The sequence below is a fragment of the Enhydra lutris genome, unplaced genomic scaffold (assembly GCF_002288905.1).
Source record: "Enhydra lutris kenyoni isolate GAN:26980312 unplaced genomic scaffold, ASM228890v2 scaffoldscaffold24, whole genome shotgun sequence".
NCBI lineage: Eukaryota > Metazoa > Chordata > Mammalia > Carnivora > Mustelidae > Enhydra > Enhydra lutris.
In genome coordinates this window covers 29128679-29148075 of record NW_019154108.1, presented here as the reverse complement: position 1 = coordinate 29148075, position 19397 = coordinate 29128679, and the positions used below count along the sequence as shown (strand labels likewise).

Sequence of the window (19397 nt, the reverse complement as noted above, 5' to 3'; positions counted from 1 at the left end):
AGCACTCGAGGAGAGAGGAGAGGGCTCGTCCTGACATGGACTCCCTGGGGCTGCTGGTTTACCCACAGAGCTTGGGCTGCTGTACCTCAAGAGACCTCTTGTCCAAACGAAGTACCACAGCCCCTGTCCCTCAGTGATGTAGAAAGAAAGGAGGATCCAGAGCACCCCCTGCTCCTGCGTGAGGAGCCACGCCAGCTGGGAAAACCGGTGGGGTGCTAGCAGTCCTCCCCTCATGAGGGCGGCTCCACGCCCTCCAGACCTGGCAGTTCCTGAGTGTTTGAGCCTTAACATGTGTGGCATGAACACACCAGGCAAATATACAACCCACCCTAGTCTCCCCCAAATCCTAAACCCGGGCTGATGTATGGGGAGGTTTTCCTGTCCTGGACGTGGCCACCATGCCACAGAACCGCAGCCTTTCCACTCTTCCCAATCACCACCAGTGGGCATCCCGCTGGAGGGCCTCCCATGGCCCGGAGGTACAGCACCAGCACTCAGGGACCGGGCCGCCTCCCACGTCTCCCACATGTCCCATAATGCGAAGGCAGCTCACCGCTGACTCCCCAGAGGGCACTTGCTGCTTGTTGAAGATAAGCAGCTCCTTCAGGTCGTTTGTCGAACACGCTTTCTTTAGCTCATCCTTGATGCTCCAGATCAGCTCGTTCTGGGCCTGCAGACAGAGCCAGGTGGCTGACAGACCAGCTGTGTCCAGAGACCCCACCAAAGGGGGCTCCCCCGTCTCACTCAGTCTCCATGGGGGTCCTTTTGCGTCAGGTGGGCTGTACCTCCAAGCTGGTCTCCTCCACAGGGACGTGGCCCAGCCACGCTCTGGGGCATCCCAGGCATGCTGTCCCTGGGACCACCCCTCACAGACAGGCCCCCTGGCGCATGGGCCCATTGGCCCCAACACCTGCACCCATGGACACCAGGCATGGCCATTCTCCAACCCAAACACAGGTGGGGACAATACCCAAGCACCCCCGCCGGCCTCAACTACGTATCCCACTCAGCACCGCACGGGAGCACATCTGTGCTTCTCAGGACATGGAGTTCTCCATCTCGGGAGCCATACACACAGTGCCTCCTCATGGAAGCTCTGAGCATCCCCACCTCGCCAACACTGTGCCCAGGCCGGCAGCAGCCTCTCCATCAGAGTGTGGGCAGGGCGGGCCTCCTCCCTGCTAGGGTCCCCCACGCTGCAGACTGCACCCCTGCAAACCAGATGTAAAAATGCCAGCCCCACCGACCCCGTGGAGTCGCTCTCCACACCAAGGGTGGATTTTAATGGGGTCCTTTTTAAAGATTTTTTTTTTTTTAAAGATTTTATTTATTTATTTGACAGAGAGAGATCACAAGTAGACAGAGAGGCAAGCAGAGAGAGAGGGAGGGAAGCAGGCTCCCTGCTGAGCAGAGAGCCCGATGCGGCACTCGATCCCAGGACCCTGAGATCATGACCTGAGCAGAAGGCAGCAGCCCAACCCACTGAGCCACTCAGGCGCCCCCCTTTTAAAGATTTTTAAATTTATTTGACACAGAGAGAGAGATCACAGGTAGGCACAGAGAGAGGGAGAAGCAGGGTCCCTGCTGAGCAGAAAGCCCGATGTGAGACTCCATCCCAGGACCCTGAGATCATGGACTGAGCTAAAGGCAGAGGCTTTAACCCACTGAGCCACCCAGGCTCCCCTAATGGGGTCTTTTAAAAAGACTTTTTCAGGGGCGCCTGGGTGGCTCAGTGGGTTAAGCTGCTGCCTTCGGCTCAGGTCATGATCTCAGAGTCCTGGGATCGAGCCCCGCATTGGGCTCTCTGCTCGGCAGGGAGCCTGCTTCCTCCTCTCTCTGCCTGCCTCTCTCCCTACTTGTGATCTCTCTGTCAAATAAATAAATAAAATCTTAAAAAAAAAAAAAAAAAAAAAAAAAAAAAAAGACATTTTCAGTCATCTCTGCCTCCCAAATGGGGCTGAAGCTCAGGAACCTGAGATCAAGAGCTGTGTGCTCTCCCAACGGGCCAGCCGGGACCCTGGAGCGAGGAAGATTTTAATGCGACTAGCAAAGCGACAGTACAGCGCACTTGTTCCCAGCTTCGCGTACCTGCCCCGCACCCACCTGCGTTATGTTGCCAGTCACAGCGTGGGGGAGTATGGGCCGAGTCCCATGGTACAAGTTTCAACGGGAGCAGTGGAATCCCACCACCAAGGCCAGGCTGGCGAGGCCCGGGGGTGGTGGGGTGGGGAACATCTGCATTTCTTACATTCCTTTCATCCCGGATGACGCTTGAGAGAACACCACACCACACCGGTGAGCAAGTGCAAAGTAACACCAGCCACAGCCTTACTACAGCCAGATTCGCAAATGGGTCCGCTGAGGGACAATCACACCAAACCCAGGGTTCTCACCAAGCAGCTCCAACCACGTCAGAAACTGATTCTGATTTTTGTGCCACAGCAAAACCCGGATCCTCTCACGGGAAGTGCCATGCAGGCAGAGAGCAAGTTCCCACGACAAGAGTGATGCCGGCTCTCCGCAGCTTCCCAGTGCCCTTACAGACTCCACAGCCGCAGATGCTGCGCACCAATGTGTGTGTCAGCACCAAACACCCAGCATTTTCGGACTCCTCAACTTTACTGATTCCACGCCCGCCTCATCAACACGGTGCTGAATATCCGTGACCAGGGACTCGGTCATCGGTTCTGTCCGCTTTCACCACATGCCTTCCATCGCTTCTGCAGACAAGAGCTCTCCACTAAAGAACTAGGAAACAGCCTGTCTCTTCCAGTCCCCTGTGCGTCCCCAGCAAGTCCGGCACTCCACTAAAGAACTACGGAATGGGGGCGCCTGGGTGGCTCAGTTGGTTAAGCAACTGCCTTCGGCTCAGGTCATGATCCTGGAGTCCCAGGATCGAGTCCCACATCTGGATGCCAGCTCTACCAGGAGTCTGCTTCTCCCTCTGATCTTCTCCCCTCTCATGTTCTCTCAGTCTCTCAAATAAATAAATAAATAAATAAATAAATAAATAAATAAAATCTTAAAAAAGAAAAAAAAAAAGAACTAGGTCTCTTTCAGTCCCCTATGCGTGCCTGAACTTAACACTATGTGCGGTGCATGCTAGCAGCCCTCCAGGTCCAGGATGCACACTGCCCAGAGGCTGGGGACCAGCTGGTCCAGGCCCCAGAGCCCAAGAGCGGCTCTCCTTGAAGCACCAAGGCCTTCTCTGGGGGTGGAGGGAAAGCTGTGTTACCTCACCACTGCTCCCAATTTGGGAATTCTTGGAGGTCTCATTGAGTGGGATGCACATGCATCCTAGAACTTTCCTCCCAGGAGGACGGCAGAGAATTGAGGCAACAATGAGCAGACACACAGTTCAGAGCTCACCTTGAGGGCCTTCTCAAGCCTACTATCCCTGTCCTTTTCTTTTTTAGATTTCTTTTTGGCTACTTCATCCATCCCGTCTACCTCGTCGCCTTTCCTCTTTCTGAAAGACACATGGGAGAAAAAGAACCATCAGAACCCTGGAACCAGTGACTCAGGGGACGCAGGACTTCCTGTCCCTGTAACTCCTGCCTGCCAGGCCCCGCATGCACATCTTGCTCTACTCCCTGGAGCTCAGGGTATGCCCAGGCAGTATTGGTGACAGGCCCCACATACAGCACAGTTTACTTTGCTTCCGAGGAGTGGCCCCAGGGCCTTGGAAAAAGCCTGCACCTGACATCAAATCTCCCCATGTATCTCTTGACACAAATGAAGCAGCTGGAAGGTTCTGGCAGGGACTGTGACCATAGCCCACAGCCGAGGGGCAGGGATTGTAGAAGGATGAACCACTTGTGCCAGGGTTGAGCCTTTCAAGCTAAACCACAGGGCTGCTCCTGGTGCGGCTGTCCAAGGCTAGACTACACAGTCATCCCCCCCAGCCATGGGAGCAGGTCCCTGCACACCTGGCTCAGCCCTCACCTGACCGGGGTGGGGGGAGAGGGGGTGGGGTGGGGGACGCACAGGGCAGTAGGGAGGGTCCTCAGAAGTCATGGTGGTTAAGGGTTTGCTGCAGCTGTCACAGACCCGGCTTCAAACCCCTGCACTTTCCCTCACACACGAACGGAGAACCCATGTGCCTTCCAGAGAATGACCTGACCCCTGTTAAGCACTCAGCACAATGCTTGCCGCTCTGTTACTGCCCCATTGATGCTGGCTGTTGCCATGGCACACAGGGGAGCTTAGGCCTCCCTGCACACATAGCACAGGCTGGCCTGACCTTAATCCATGCCCGATTTTCCAGTTTTCCTGTCTCCTCCAGAGCTGCATACGCTGTGCACAAGCTTGTGTGTGATGAAGCCAGGTGGCGCCTGACAGCGGCTTGATGATGGGAAGGTGAGAATCACCCCAATCCCAACACTGTCCACAGCTGGGCATGGCCCTGCCACCCTTCCCCTGCTGTGCCCATGACCCCAAGTGACTCCAGACCAGGGCCCAGATACCAGCAGAAGGGACAGGAAAGAACAAGCGCCCGCCAACTCCAGATTGGCTCCAACTGGACTTCCCGTCCTCAATGTTAGCGCCACAGGAACCCCATACCATTCTGACACTACACCAGGGGGCTTCTCATCCACAGCTCCCCTCCTCCCGCCACAATCCTCCTAGCAACAGCAGAGACCCAGATACGCAAGATGCTGCAGGGACGGGAAAGCGAGTCATGCAAAGGTCCCAGGAAATGTAATGCTTGGCCCGGGCATGGGGACTACTCAGGGCCAGGGGTGCTGGCAGTGGCAGCTAGCTGGTCCCGCCTGTCTGTGGATCAGAAGGGGAAGAGGGAACTGATGGGCGGGAGCTACGGGAGTTACAAGACCATGCACCCAGGAGGGGTGCACCCCCAGCTCGCTGCAGGTCAGCAAAGAGAGATGCCAGAATAGCCTGGAATCTGCAGGGTCTACCTGGGGCCTTACACCCATGACCACCCCCCACCAACTACCCTTCACTCTTGACTCCTGGGAGCTGCTTCTTCAGGGTTTCCTTATCCTCCGCTGCCAGGAGGCTGAAGCCCTTGAGCTGGCTAGCGCTGTACTCCGGCCGGAAGCCCAGCTCCTCCCTGTTTCTCACAAAGCAGTTTGGGTGGTACCAGCGGTCGATCATGCCCAGCTGGGGCTTCTCTGGGTCCAGCATCTTCTTGGAGAGGCGGATCTGGCCCTGCAGGAAGAACCACATGTGGTACCAAGAAGATGACAAGAGTGATGGTGACATCAGGGACTTGAGGAAACAAAGGTTAGCTGGTACCCCAGCCAAAGGGCCTCAGGTCCACACCAAGGGCACCGGAAGGGCCGCTGGCAGCCTCCGACTGCTTTCTGCTGCCACGGACTGTGCCAGTCAAAGCCTCAGCGCCCCCGTTTTAAATGAGGTCAACTCCACGCACCCACCCAGGAACATGAGACGCGCAACCTCTTCCCTGAGAACATTCTGCCAGCCCGGAGCGGATATAAGCAGAGCTGGCCTTGACCACTAGCGAGGATGCCACCCCGCAAGCCCCCACCCCAGTGGGCTTGTCCCCCCACTGCTGTGGCCCCCACACTACAACTCTGTACAGCCTTGGGGACCAGGTCGGGGACCCCAGGCCTGACACTCTCAGGAGTTCCGGGGCTGGGAGACATTCACTGACGCTGAACCACCAGCGCTGGACTAACCCCCACAGCCCTGCATCTTCTCTTCTCTGGACACCCGACAAGGCGGCTGCCGGACAGCCAGGTGCCTCCAGCGGCCAAACCCCTCCCCTGAGCTCACCTTCTCAATCTTCTCCATGCAGCCCTTGCACGTGCTTCTGTTGGACTTGGCGTACTCGGCCGCGAAGTCAGCCAGCGTCTTGTCCGTCTTGCCTCCGCCTCCATCCTGGCCCTTGCCTAAAGGATGGAGCATAGTGGCGCGCGCTCAGCTTCAGGGGGGCTGCAGAGAGCCCGAGCCCCCCAAGCCCCGGGACACCTCGTGCCCGGGCAACTGCGACTGGCCCAGCTCTCTGGCGTCTGTTTCTAACAGCTGTGGCTAACACAGCTGCTCTTCTGGCAAGAAAAGACGACCCTTCCTTGGACAGGCTCTTGGAACAGCGTGGTGCCCCAGGGTGCCGGTCTCACCTTCCAGCTCCTTCCATCACTGTTCCGGCCCCCCCTCACTTTGGACAAAATGCTTGCTTCCTGCTAATCACGAAAGCCGCATCCTCCGCAACATTTTAACTCCACTTTCTGATTTCCAAGATCCTTCTAGGCATCAAAGTTACATGCCGAAATTAAAGGTTGTTTTTTTTTAAAAAGGGGGTATCTTCACACAGAAACAGGAATGCAAATAGCAAAACACGCAGGGAGGTGGCATTTCTCAATCAGTGGGGGGGAAGCTGGGGTCATTCGGCACAGAACCTTGGGGACCAACAGCCAAGCACCCGGAACAAAGGAGTCTTTTCTTACATAGAAGTGAGTCCTAGACTGAAAGCTTCTGTCTTAAGATCAGGAACAATACCGGCCTTCTTCCCCCACCACATCTACTCAACACTGTCTCGAAGGCTCTAGCAAGTGCCACTAGGGCAAGAAAAGGAGACAGAAGGTGTAAGCTTGGAAAAGAACAGGTAAAGCACCTCTACCTGTAGGGACAGGACTGCACCAGCAGGAATATAGAAAAAAAAACTACTTCTACCATTAAGTGAATTGAGCAAATCTGGATGAGTCAAGGTCAACATAGAAAATGTTCCTATATGTGAACAATAGACATTAGAAAAGGAAATTAAACCATACTCCTATTTAAGTAGCGTTTTAAACACATAGAACACTTAGAAACAGATTTACCAAGATACACAAATCCTCCCCAGGAAAGCTTCAGGCCAGTGTGAAGTTAACAAAGGCCCAAGTAACTGGAGAGATACTTCAGGTCTATGGACTGACTGACCCAACCAGGTAGCATATCAATCCCATTTGACACCCCCCCCATTCCACGTGATGCTAATCAAAATCCTAGGGAGCCGGTTTGGGCAAGAAATCCGTAAGTTTACCATAAAATTTGTAGGGAGTAACACAGGACCTAGAAAGGTCAACACAATATTGAAAGAGAACAAAGCTTAGTGAGTGATGGCACCATCTGTTTATTTTGGAACTCTTATGGGGAGGTAAACACTTATTCCCTCCACACTCTGTGATTTCATGATGTCCCACAAAGTTGTAGGAATTAGGACAGTGAGATGCTGGCAGACACAGCAGCCAAGGGGACCAGAGTCCAGAGACACACCCAGCTATGCAGTCACGTGTCTTAAAGTCTTCGCAAAAATGGTAACGGAAACAACATGGTACCTACCAGGAAGAAATAAAAAACCACCCCCTCCTCCCACCTAACACAAACGTTCAATTGGGAACCAAAAACGAACACCAGGACCACCAAACTTCCAGAAGAAAACAAAGGAGGGTATGTCATAGTCTTAGAACAGGGAAGATTTCTCAGAAGGTGGACAGCCCTTATTAAAAAAGGAGAAAAAAAAAAATCAACCACTACTTTTCATAAAATGTCAGTAATTAAACAATGGCAATACCCAGAATGATAAAAGGTATTCACATTATCTATCTCTAATAAGGGACTCGCACCTAGAATATTCTTTTTTTTTTTTTAAAGACTTTATTTGTTTATTTGACAGAGAGAGATCACAAGTAGGCAGAGAGGCAGGCGGGTGGGGGGAGGGAAGCAGGCTCCCTGCTGAGCAGAGAGCCTGATGTGGGACTCATCCCAGGACCCTGAGATCATGACCTGAGCTGAAGGCAGAGGATTAACCCACTGAGCCACCCAGGAGCCCTCGCACCTAGAATATTCCAAGAATTCCTACAACTCAAGAAAAAGACCAATACCAACCAAAACCAGGCTGAGCTCTCACTACACTCATATCGGGAGCCAATACCGAAGCGTGCCTGTGCCAGGTGCTGATGAGGATGGGAACTGGTACAACCCAAAGACAGTCTGACAGTTTTCTGAAACAGCTGAACGGACATCCACGGACACTCTACCGCTCCATTCTTAGGTGATCGTCCTGGAGAAACGTGACTGCGTGTCACGCAGAGATGCGTACACGAACGTGAACAGTCGCTGTATTTGCACCAGCGCGAGGCTGGGAACAGAAGGTCGGCTCAACGGTGATCTACTACAAGGATCATCCCTCAGCAATCCCACGTGGTGACAAGCCAGGCAGCCTGTGCCTCACAGGCCTTGTGCTGAGTAGAAGGAGGTTATGGGAGAAGCTAAGTTCCTTTGCTTCAGAAATCCTAAGTCACACAAAGATAATCCAGAGCCATGGTCACCCAGGTGGGGAGGGTAACTGAAGAGAGGGCGCAAGGAACTTCCCAGGGGGGAATGGGAATGTTCCCTAACTTGACGGGGTACAGGTTACACTACTGCCCACATCTGTCAAACTCACAGAACTGCATGTAAACCATTTTAAAAATCCCAGATAAAGAACTGAGAAATAAGAGCAGAACCAGAAGCTGCAAATGAGCAGACAGACGTTGATAACAGAACATTTAGTTCAGGATGAAGCTTCAGTACAGCAAAACACACAAACGTGCTTCAAACAAACACGTCAAAGGGCAGGCTGGCTGGTTGGTGGGCACACACAACTCTCGCTAAGGGTCTTTGAGTTCGAGCCCCATGTTAGGAGTAGAGTTTACTTAAAAAAACAGAAACGAAAACAAAACCCCCCACAAAACTATGTATTTTAAAAAGTCAAAACTGGCAAATATATTTGCAAAACAGAAGACAAAGAATTCATATTTTGTTTCATTACAAAAAAACACAAAATACCCTAAAGGATGAGGAAAGGACACCTACAAGTACCAAATTAGTAAAACTGACTACCAAGCGTGACAGAGCATTCCACCCCACCAGGAGCCCAGTGAAGAGGAATGGAAATACCTGAAGTGGGGACCTGTCCCTGGGGGGGTGCCAGTCTAAGGGCCCCAAGCTTTCTGGAAGGCAATCAGACACAAACACAGAAGGCCTCAGGATGGTTTGTGTCTTCTAGTAGCATCTCTCGGAATTAAATAGCTGGACAGCTGCCCAGTCTGGACAGAAGTCTGAAGCACCTCTATCTGCAACGTAGCAAAAACGGATGACAGTGTGGCCTCAAAAGACAGGCTGTCTGGAGCTGAAGCCTGGCTCACTGGCCTTGGGGACCGTCAGTGCATCTCCAGGGGACATGGGCTATTGCACAAGGGTAAGAGAACATTAATGTCAAGGGTCGTGAATGAAGCACAAAATAGAACAAACTTCAATAATTGATAAACAAATACTACATTTAAAAAAAAAGATTTATTTATTTGACAGACAGAGATCACAAGTAGACAGAGGCCGGGGTGGGGGGAGGGGAGCAGGCTCCCTGCTGAGCAGAGAGCCCCATGCGGAGCTCGATCCCAGGACCCTGAGATCATGACCTGAGCCAAAGGCAGAGGCTTAACCCACTGAGCCACTCAAGTGCCCCACAAATACTACATGTTTTTAAAAAACTCACAAGACTTAACATGAAAAGAGTAAGTGTTAGGGGAGCCTGGGTGGCTCAGTGACCAACTCTTGGTTTCAGCTCAGGTCATGATTTCAGGGTCTTGAGACTGAGCTCCAGGCTGGGCTTCGAGTCCAGGGTTGAGGGGAGCCTGCTTGAGAGTCTCTCTCCTCTCCCTCTGCCCCCCCCACTCATGTACTCTCTCTAAAATCAACAGATCTTATAAAATAGTAAATACTCTAGTGTAAAATCTAACAAAGAGGTCAACACCACTAGGAAAACGTGAATCAAAATCACATGAAAGAACACCTTAGAATGGGTATTATAAAAAAGGGAAAACACACCCTCAGACAAAAGAGCACCAGTGAGGACATGGGGGACCTGGAAGGACCCTGAAACCCGAGTGTCGCTGGTGGGGTGCACAGTGGCGCAGCCCCTGCAGAACACTGTGCATCACAGGTGGACCACGAGCCCTGGCGGCTCCCTGGGAGGGCAGGGAGCGGGGTCTGGACCAGGTCCCCGCACACCATCGTCCACTGCAGCACAATCTGGAACTGCCCCAGGGCAGAAATGACCCACACGTACCCCAAGGTGGGGGACGGATAAACTGTGGCCTACCCAAACTGTAGCCCATGGCACGGACTACCCTGAGCAAGACAAGCCAGGCCCAGGAGGACAAACCCAGCACGACTCCTGGCACAGGAGGCACCCAGGAGCCCCATGCAGACAGAAATCAGTGTAGGGGAGGAGCCACTGTGAACGGGGCAATGAGGGGAAGGTGAGAACATTCTAGAGAGGCTCAGGCTGACAGAGTGCACGTGGGAAAACGGCTCTGAGGGTGGAGTTCCCGTTACGTGTGTTTTTCCACACACACAGTGACAGAGCATTTAACAAAGTGACACTTAGAACCCCATTTCTGCAGGAAAGAATAAACACAGCACACACAGGAATCAACTATTTGAAAAAAATTCCTAGGGAGACATCCCACAGGGCCGATGATCACCATCTTGGAATTACAGGATCTGGTAAGATGTAAACTTCCTGGGTGTCTCTGTCTATTAAATCAGTCTCTTTGGATACAAAAATCCTTAGACAACCACAAGGTATTATTATGTTAACTTTAGGACTTAAGATGTTTTGCAAGAGAAACAGTTACAGCAAACTTACCATGTTCCATATTGTAAAATTATCTACTTTAATACACATCAATTGTAACTAGGTGGGGCACATTCCTAAACAGACAAGCCCCACTAACCAGAACACAAAAGGGGAAAACCACCACAGAACAAGACCGTGTCACCGTTGCCCCCAGTGAAAACAGACCCGCTGGCTCTCTGAACCGTTTCTCAGCAAATTTGTTGTTTTTATTCACGAGCGTGAGCAGTGTCACTGACCTCTTAGTTTCCACAGATCAGCAGTAGCAGGACACAAACCTGCCGGGTGGAGGACAGAAAGAATGGTGCCGCCCAGGCCCAGGGACCAAGAGCTCTGCGGGGAAGGACGGCAGCCGTTCCGCGACAGCCCAGAGGCACGAGAACAGGTTCAGCGGGGTCTGCTTCTAAGGTAGACCAACGAGAACCCAGCCTCAGGAAATCTTCAACAAATGATGAAAAACTATTTAAAATGTACAGGCATCTCAAGCAAGTTAGGCTTGTGGGTATCAACAAACTGACTCAAGTCTATGTGGAGGCAAAAGACCCAGGACGGCCAACACAGTACTGAAGGGGAAAAAGTCAGAGGACCGACACCATCCGACTTCACGACTTACTATCAAGACAGTCAGGTACCAGGAGGACAGACAAACGGATAAACAGACCAAAACAGACCAGAACAGACCTCAGTGACACACCCCCACACACAGTCACTGACGCCTGACAAATGAGCAAACACCATATAGCGGAGGAAAGACAATTTCCAACCACTGGTGAAGTGGACATCTGCACACAAAATGAATCCAGACCAAGACTTTATCTCCTTTACAAAATTTAACTTAAAAGAAAAATGCCACACTGTAAAGCTCCCAAAATGTGACGCAGGAGAAAAACAGCTGACTTAGGTATGGTGATGACTTTTAGATGCAACACCGAAGACGGTCCAGGAAAGAAAGAGCTGCTCAGCTGGACTTTCCTGCTCTGTGCCAGACACTGTCGAGAGAATGAGAAAGAAGATGTGCCACAGACACGGAGAAGACACTTGCAAAAGACAGAGCTGATAAAGGACTGCTATCCAAAATAGATGAGCAACTCTGAAACTCGGCACTAAAAATATAAATGACAAATGGCAAAATATCCAGATTCCTCCCCAAAGGAGAGATGCAGACACCAAGAAGCACGTGAAAAGATGCTCCACATCAAACGACATCAGGGGACTGCAAGTCAACCTAAGACACCTCTAGCGCCTATCAGAACAGACAAAACCCCAATGACACCACCAAACGCTGGTGAGGGCCTGGGGGGATGCAAACTGGGGCAGCAAACTTAGGAAGGCAGTTTGCTGGTCTTCAGAAAATGAAACATCTACCCAAATGAGCTGCAAACCTATGTCCAGGGGCGCCTGGGTGGCTCAGTGGGTTAAAGCCTCTGCTTTCGGCTCAGGTCATGGTCCCAGGGTCCTGGGATCAAGCCCCGCATCGGGCTCTCTGCTCAGCGGGGAGCCTCCTTCCCCCTCTCTCTGCCTGCCTCTCTGCCTACTTGTGATCTCTCTGTCAAATAAATAAATAAAATCTTTTTTTTTTAATGTTTTATTTATTTGACAGACAGAGATGACAAGTAGGCAGAGAAACAGGCAGAGAGAGAGAAAGGAGGAAGCAGACTCCCTGCTGAGCAGAGAGCCTGATGTGGGGCTCGATCCCAGGACCCTAGGATCATGTCCTGAGCCAAAGACAGAGGCTTTAACCCACTGAGCCACCCAGGTGCCCCAATAAATAAAATCTTAAAACAAAAAACAAAAAACAAAAAAACATGTCCACACAAAAATCTACACATGGGGCACTTAGGTGGCTCAGTCAATTACGCATCTGCCTTCGGCTCAGATCATGATCCTAGGGTCCTGAGATCAAGACCTGCATCGGGCTCCCTGCTGGGCGGGGAGCCTGCTTCTCTCTCTCCCTCAGTCACTCCTCCTGCTTAAATGCTCTCTCCTTCTGTCAAATAAATAAATAAAATCTTTAAAACAAAAAAAACCCTACATGTGGATGTTTACGGCAGGTTTATTTATAATTTCCCAAACTGGGAAGCAACCCAGATGTCCTTCTACAGGTGAGCGAGAGACCGCGGTCCATCCAGACAATGGAGTATCATTCAGCACCACAAAGAACTGAGCCAGCGAGACATGGAGGAACCTGCAACGCCCGTTGGTTTCTAAGTGAAGAGGCTGCATATGACTGACCCTGAGCACAGGTGACACTCAAACAAGGCGGGGGCTGGGGTGTGGATCCCCTTGTGCACTGAGAATCCGTGTGTAACTTCTGATTCCCTTGAAACTTAACAATAACAGCCTGCCGTTCACCGCAAGCCCCACTGACAACCCACGGCTAACACACCCTCTGTCACATGTGTTCCGTGTAGTATCGTTCCCGAAAAGCAGACGACGGAGAGCAAACCATTACGGGAACAGAAACGTTCACAAACCCCTATGGGACTTACTGAGGAAGATACACAAAGAAGGGGCCTGCATAATTCAAACTCACTCTGTCCAAACTGCACACCATCCGAACCTGTAACATGTACACTGCCGTGAGAGAATCCGGCAACTGCGGATTTGGGGCAATGATGAGGGCTCCATGCAACCCCCGGATCTCTCTAGAGTGAGACAGGGAGAGGCCCTGCCTGCATGGGGGCATGATGCAGATGGGAATGCTCTGAACTTTCTGCTTCATTCTGCTGTGAACCTACAAGAAATCTAAAAGAGGGGCGCCTGGGTGGCTCAGTGGGTTAAGCCGCTGCCTTCGGCTCAGGTCATGATCTCAGGGTCCTGGGATCGAGCCCCGCATTAGGCTCTCTGCTCAGCGGGGAGCCTGCTTCCTCCTCTCTCTCTGCCTGCCTCTCTGCCTGCTTGTGATCTCTCTCTGTCAAATAAATAAATAAAATCTTAAAAAAAAAAAAAAAAAAAAAAGAACTCTAAAAGAAAGTCAATTAAAAACAAAACTGCCAAAGATTCAAAAGCTTCACCGCTGGGGTGCCTGGCCGGCTCAATGGGAGGAGCAGCAACTCCTGATCTTGGGTTTGTGGGTTCAGCCCCACGTTGGGTGCAGAGATTACTTAAAAATAAAAGAACAATAAAAAAACAAAGGCTCCATCAGCAGCATCTTAAAAAATAAAATACTGTGCCACCAAGTCAATGAGGCAGCTCGGTTATCCACCTGCGCAGCTGGAAAACATGTGGGGGGCAACCGAATGTTCTCCCAGAAAAGACCCCCGTGGAAGCTGCCTGGTGGGGGGTGGGGGGGTGACACCAGCCACCTCCCTCATCTCTACACACCTGTCACACCTCCAGCCTCTGCGGTCTTCTTGACTTTCTGCTGGTCGTCCCACCTGAGCTCAGAGAAGCCGTCCACCTCTACATCGGGGTGTCGGATGGAGTGCCCGACCTTCCAGAAGCAGGAGAAGTGGTACCAGTGTGGGACTTTTCCATCAAACATGGGCGACTGGAAGAGAAGAGAGGGAGGTGAGCGAGCAGCCTCAAGCCCAGCTCTCAGCCACTGCGCATGTGAGGCCCTTCTTCGCTGAAAACCCAGGACAGAAGTGCCCATGTGCCCCATGTCACTTGAGGAAAGCCGTGAGCCAACGAGAAATGGCATCCCCACCCAGATTTCTCAAGCTTTGTCCCGACAGCTGCTCTTCAGACGTGGCTGGGGAACAGCTTTGCTCCTCAACGAAGCTCTGCCCCATAGGCCACACGTCTCAGTGACACGACTTCCCTCCCAGGGCCATGGAACACACACAAGATCCCCACCCATGACCCCATCCTGCTGCACCTGCATGGGAGGCCAATGACTGCCCCCGTTGGGCCTAGGTGGTCCAGAAAGGGCTTAGTGCCTCTGGCGTCAGAATAACGAGGAACAAGTCCCAGATAATGAGCAAAGCAGAGAAACCGTGTCAGGAAACCGTGTCAGGATGGCGCAGCCGTGCCAACATGAGTGAAAGGAACTTCTCTGAGGGCAAACGACCCGGGGATCTGTGGACAGCAGCCTCCAGGGTCTGGAGCTGGAGGGTCAGTGGGCATCCCAGGAAGCCCCGCCACAGGGGAAGATGCTGCCCGTCACGGCATGCTTCCTCTCTCCTATGATGCTTCCCACTCGGGTTGCTCCTCATGCGACAGCTGCAGGCTCTTCTCCTGCGGACACTGCCAGCTCTGGGCTCCCGGGGCCAGAGCACGCTCTGGCCTCAAGAGCAGATGGTGACGGTGACAGGGCAGAGTGGGACAAGCACCGCATTTACTCAGTCCCCGGCCCCTTTGCAAACCGTCACGGGAACCCTCAGTGGCCTCCGGGTAGAGCACCCCCACCTCACAGGTGCTGCAGCAAGTGGCTCGGTCCGACGCGCGTCCACAGCAAGGTTCTGTCCGCTCGCCATGCTGCTTGGCAGAATGAGCTCCTTAAAAACACACACGTGGTTCTGACCAAAGCAGAGGCGGCTCCAAAAATCTGCTTTTACAGGAAATAAAGCTAAATGCCACGCAGATGGAATGAAAAGTACTAAAACAGCATCAAACATCAACCACCACGTAGGAATTTTCGGATGGGAACTGTCGGACAGAAGAAATATTCTGGAAAAACAGTGACTTCTCCCACCTACCCCCTTCCCGGGCTGTGAGTCTCCTCTTTCTCAGTGTAATATATGCAGAAGGAAGGTTCACTCCAGGGCACTGCAAGGACTCCCCAGCATCAAGCAGCCTGGTTTCCCACACATCAGCAGTCCCCTCGGCCCAGAAAGCTCCACAGCCCTAGTCAGCTTCCCAGAAGGATCCTCCCAAGCCCCTCCCAGGTAAGAACAATCCCTCTGGGCCCTGATTCCGTCAATGCCTGTGCCCTGCACCGGGCTGGAAGCTGCCTCCGTCTTGCTAACTTCGGGCAACACCTGCTCATAGAAGGCAGCTGGACTGTGGACACCCCAAGTCTGGAGATAAGAAAAGACAAGGGAAGGATGGGGGAATTCCTGCTGGGGAAAAGACTGCTCACTCCAAATAAATGGCATTTCCAAATGGACTTGTGTCAAACTACCAACGAGGCAGGCGACACCTCCAGAAGCGTCCGCCATCTTGCTATACATTTGCAGTGCCTTGCACCTGGACTCCTCCTGCCTTGGGGCCACCCCCCCCACCTACCTCTGCAGCACTCGGGTCCCACAAGCACAGGAAGGCACGGGGCCCAAATGCCTCCACCCCACGCTGGACCTTGTGGCTCTGGTGGGAACCTTGGTCTGGGTGCTGTGTCCCAACCATTAATGCAGTGTGGGGTGACAGAGAGGTGCAGCCCACGGGCCTACTCGTAGCACCAGCTTGGGGGCTGTAAGGGCTCCCGGTCACACTTGAGAGGAAGGACCCCTGAACAAACCCAGGCTTTACCCTAGAACTTGGGAGTGACAACCATGTAGCGGGAAAGGAACTGGAACAAGATCACAAGACTATGCTTCCACTTGGCAACTTAGACGGCAGAATCTGTGCGTACTCCTAACACACACCCAGCATCTACCAGGGAACTGGGTCCTCACTCAGAGAACTGTTTCCTTCTGCGTAAAACAAGCCAGCCCACTGCCCACCTACTCACAGACAGCATGGAATGCCGGTTAATAGCGTGAGACCCCACTGTGTGCCCTCTGTCTGCCTCAAGCCCACCCAAGACGGAAGAACGCAGGGCCCACCCGTCCAAAGGCGGCAAGGCCAGTCCAAAGGCGGCAAGACCCCTTCGGCCCCTGGAGACTTCCTCAGGGCACACCACCCAAAGATCAGATATCTGACACTCAACAATCCTCCCATACAAATGTAAAAGAAGGTATTTAAGTCCAAGTAGAATAATGGTTTCGTTTTTTTCTGGCCTCTGGCTCTGCCTACAAGACCAGACTTTACATTTTGAGTTAAAACTCCACCCCCAAATACAGTTGCAGAAAACCACTTACTTTTAATAATAATTTCTTTTACCATCAGAAGCACCAAACTAGCCCTACTCTGTATTTGGCACACAGGCTGCACCAAGATTTTGTCTGTCCTTCCCGACAGGCCACGGTCCTCTCTGGCTGACTAGTGAAGCCCATAGATGTGCCTTTCTCGAATTTAAAAACACATCATAGAATACACGAGCTCACAAAATAAACTAATTAGACTGAGATAATTATCAAAATATTTAAAAATTCGATGGGATACAGTGAGCTTTAAAGCACGAAGTAAGGGGCGCCTGGGTGGCTCAGTGGGTTAAAGCCTCTGCCTTCGGCTCAGGTCATGATCCCAGGGTCCTGGGATCGAGCCCCGCATCGGGCTCTGCTCAGCGGGGAGCCTGCTTCCTCCCCTCTCTCTGCCTGCCTCTCAGCCTACTTGTGATCTCTGTCTGTCAAATAAATAAATAAAATCTTAAAGCACGAAATAAGACCTTAGCACCCATTCTAACAACTACAGTAACTTTAAATACTGATGAGCATAATGGATGACTTTAAAAAATCCCCAAGTGCAAAGCAGCATGAAAATACCTATAATTACCACTTCTGACAAAAATCACAGGAACCTCTTACTTTTCTGCTTTTACTCTGTGCTTACATACCTAATTGAAGGAAGTATTTTATTTAGAGACTAGTGACTGCAGAAATGTAAAGTCCTCTAAACCCACCGAATGCCACCCCACAGATTTTAGGTCAAGCACCCCTGCACTGAGAAAGCTTCTCCTTTTTGTTATTTAAAAAAAGGAGGGGTGCCCGGGTGGCTCAGAGGGTTAACCCTCTGCCTTCGCCCCTGGTATTGGGCTTTCTGCTTGGAGGTGAACTTGCTCCCCCCCTCCCTCTGCCTACTTGTGAGCTCTCTCTCTGTCAAATAAATAATTTTAAAAAATCTAAAAATGAAATAAAAAAATGTAAATTCCAGGAGAGTTAACAGTGTGACACAAGGGAGCTTCAGATCAGGCAGCCCACTTGTTCAGGCTGAAGATCAGAGAGCAGAAATGGATCCTACCCCGGCACTCAGTGCCTGATAAACATATAGGTCAGCAGGCTCTGGGGTCCGGAGGGGGGCCCTTCTTGTGTCACTAGTACCTAACAGTGCCTGACATACTCTGTGTTCCCTAAAGGGTGGTACTGCTTGGCAGGTACTGAGTTAGGCCCTCAGGATACCCGGACGAGAGAGCCCCAGTCTCCAAGCGCATCTAGTACCCGTTCTGCTCCACTTGGTAAGTACTGAAAACCCAGCGAGGACTGTCTGGACTTTCCTAAAACTCATTGCTGCCTCAGAGAAAACCAAGTTACCTTGAGCGAGGGCAATGAACTCCGTGAACACGAGCTTCGTGTTGGTGAAGAGTAGAACGGGCCAGGGGAGAACCAAGACTTAACGGGCAGACAGGAGCACACTGGCAGCGGGAGGAGGGCCTCAGACACACCGCCCAGGCCTACACCCCCATCTGGGAAGCCTCAGACACCCGTCGGGGCGTCCCCAGTGTGTCCAGTAGCCCCCAATGAGCAGCCCCCTCCAGCCTCTCTTACTCAGATCCGACAGCTGTAAATGCCGCGGGAAGAGAACGCGCCTGGGAGTCGGGAAAGTTTGGGGAAAATAGGACTTCAAACCATGAATTGGGCTAAAAGCGAAGGCACGGTACAGAAATGACACCAGCTGTTACAGTTCTGCATAATTAAGAAAAAACTGAGAGTAAGCGGACGTCGAAACCACAGACGAAAATAGTTAAAAAAAAAAAAAAAAAAAAAACCCGCAGGCGCCCGTCGCCATCATCAATGTAGGACAAAAATCTCCCAGCACGAGGGAGGTCAGAACCAGGCCGGCTTCGGAAGCCCACGCGCGCCTCTGCCCCCGCCCCCAAGAGGCAGCGGGGAAGGAAGCAGCCCCCACCCTGCAGCAGGGCCCCGAGCCGCACTTCCCGGGCTTTCGCGGGCTCCCCCCCCCCCTCCCCCCCCCCCCCCCGCCGCGCACAAAGCGGACGCGCGCACCTGCACCATGATGGCCATGCGCAGCGAGTCCTTGGGGATGCTCTCGCTGCATTTCTTGCAGGACGCGCGCCCGCTCTTGGCATATTCCACCCGGTAGAGCTTGTCCGAGGACTCCGCCATCGTTCCCTCGCGCCGCCGCCGCTCCGGGCGCCCCGCCCTGGACACGCGCCGCCGCCTGCCGCCCGCCCCTCGCTCCCAGCAAGCGCCCGAGGGCCCTGAGCTGCTACTGCTGCTGCCGCCGGCAACGCCGCCGCTGCCGCCGAACACGCCTCGCTACCCCGCCGCTCCCCGACCGACTGCTGACGCTGGGCCGCGGGCACGCCCCCCCGCGCACGCGTCCTGGGGCACGCCCCCGGCGCTCGCGTCCTCGGGGCACGCCCGCCGCGCTCACACACGTCCTCGGGGCACGCCCCCCGCGCACGCGCCCTCGGGGCACGCCCGCCGCTCGCGCGCCCTCTGCCGGCTGCGGGGGCGGTGTTCCCTGGGTGCCTGCGGCTGCGCGAGCCGGGTGGGCGGTGGCGGGCGGTGGAGCGAACTCCGCCTCCTCTGCGCCCTGACCCCCTGCGCTCGCGTGGAGAATTCCGCCCCGCCCCCCTTTGGAGACCGGGCCCGCGGTTCCCTGATCACCGCGCGGTGCAGACCCCGGAGTCATCGCGCGGTGTGGGGGCACCTGAGGCTCTGCGCCCGCCGTGACCCGGGGCCGGTGCAGACTTCGGACCCGCGCTCAGTCTGGGGGCACCTTCGCACCTGGGGCTCTGCTGCCAGGCGTC

General features: G+C 53.2%; 1 protein-coding gene across 1 annotated transcript in view; it reads right to left on the bottom strand.

The window, feature by feature from the left end:
* The window catches only part of LOC111150644 (poly(ADP-ribose) polymerase 1), a 37695-nt gene extending 18799 nt beyond the window's left edge, over window positions 1–18896 (bottom strand). Inside the window, exons 1-6 of the mRNA XM_022508129.1 lie at window positions 18628–18896; window positions 13970–14135; window positions 5761–5876; window positions 4958–5172; window positions 3370–3469; window positions 554–670 (exon numbers count right to left, since the gene is read on the bottom strand). Of these exons, the coding sequence (XP_022363837.1) occupies window positions 554–670; window positions 3370–3469; window positions 4958–5172; window positions 5761–5876; window positions 13970–14135; window positions 18628–18747 (834 nt within the window). The 5' untranslated portion in view covers window positions 18748–18896. The remainder of the gene's footprint in view (window positions 1–553; window positions 671–3369; window positions 3470–4957; window positions 5173–5760; window positions 5877–13969; window positions 14136–18627) is intronic.
* Window positions 18897–19397: the final 501 nt, after the last annotated feature.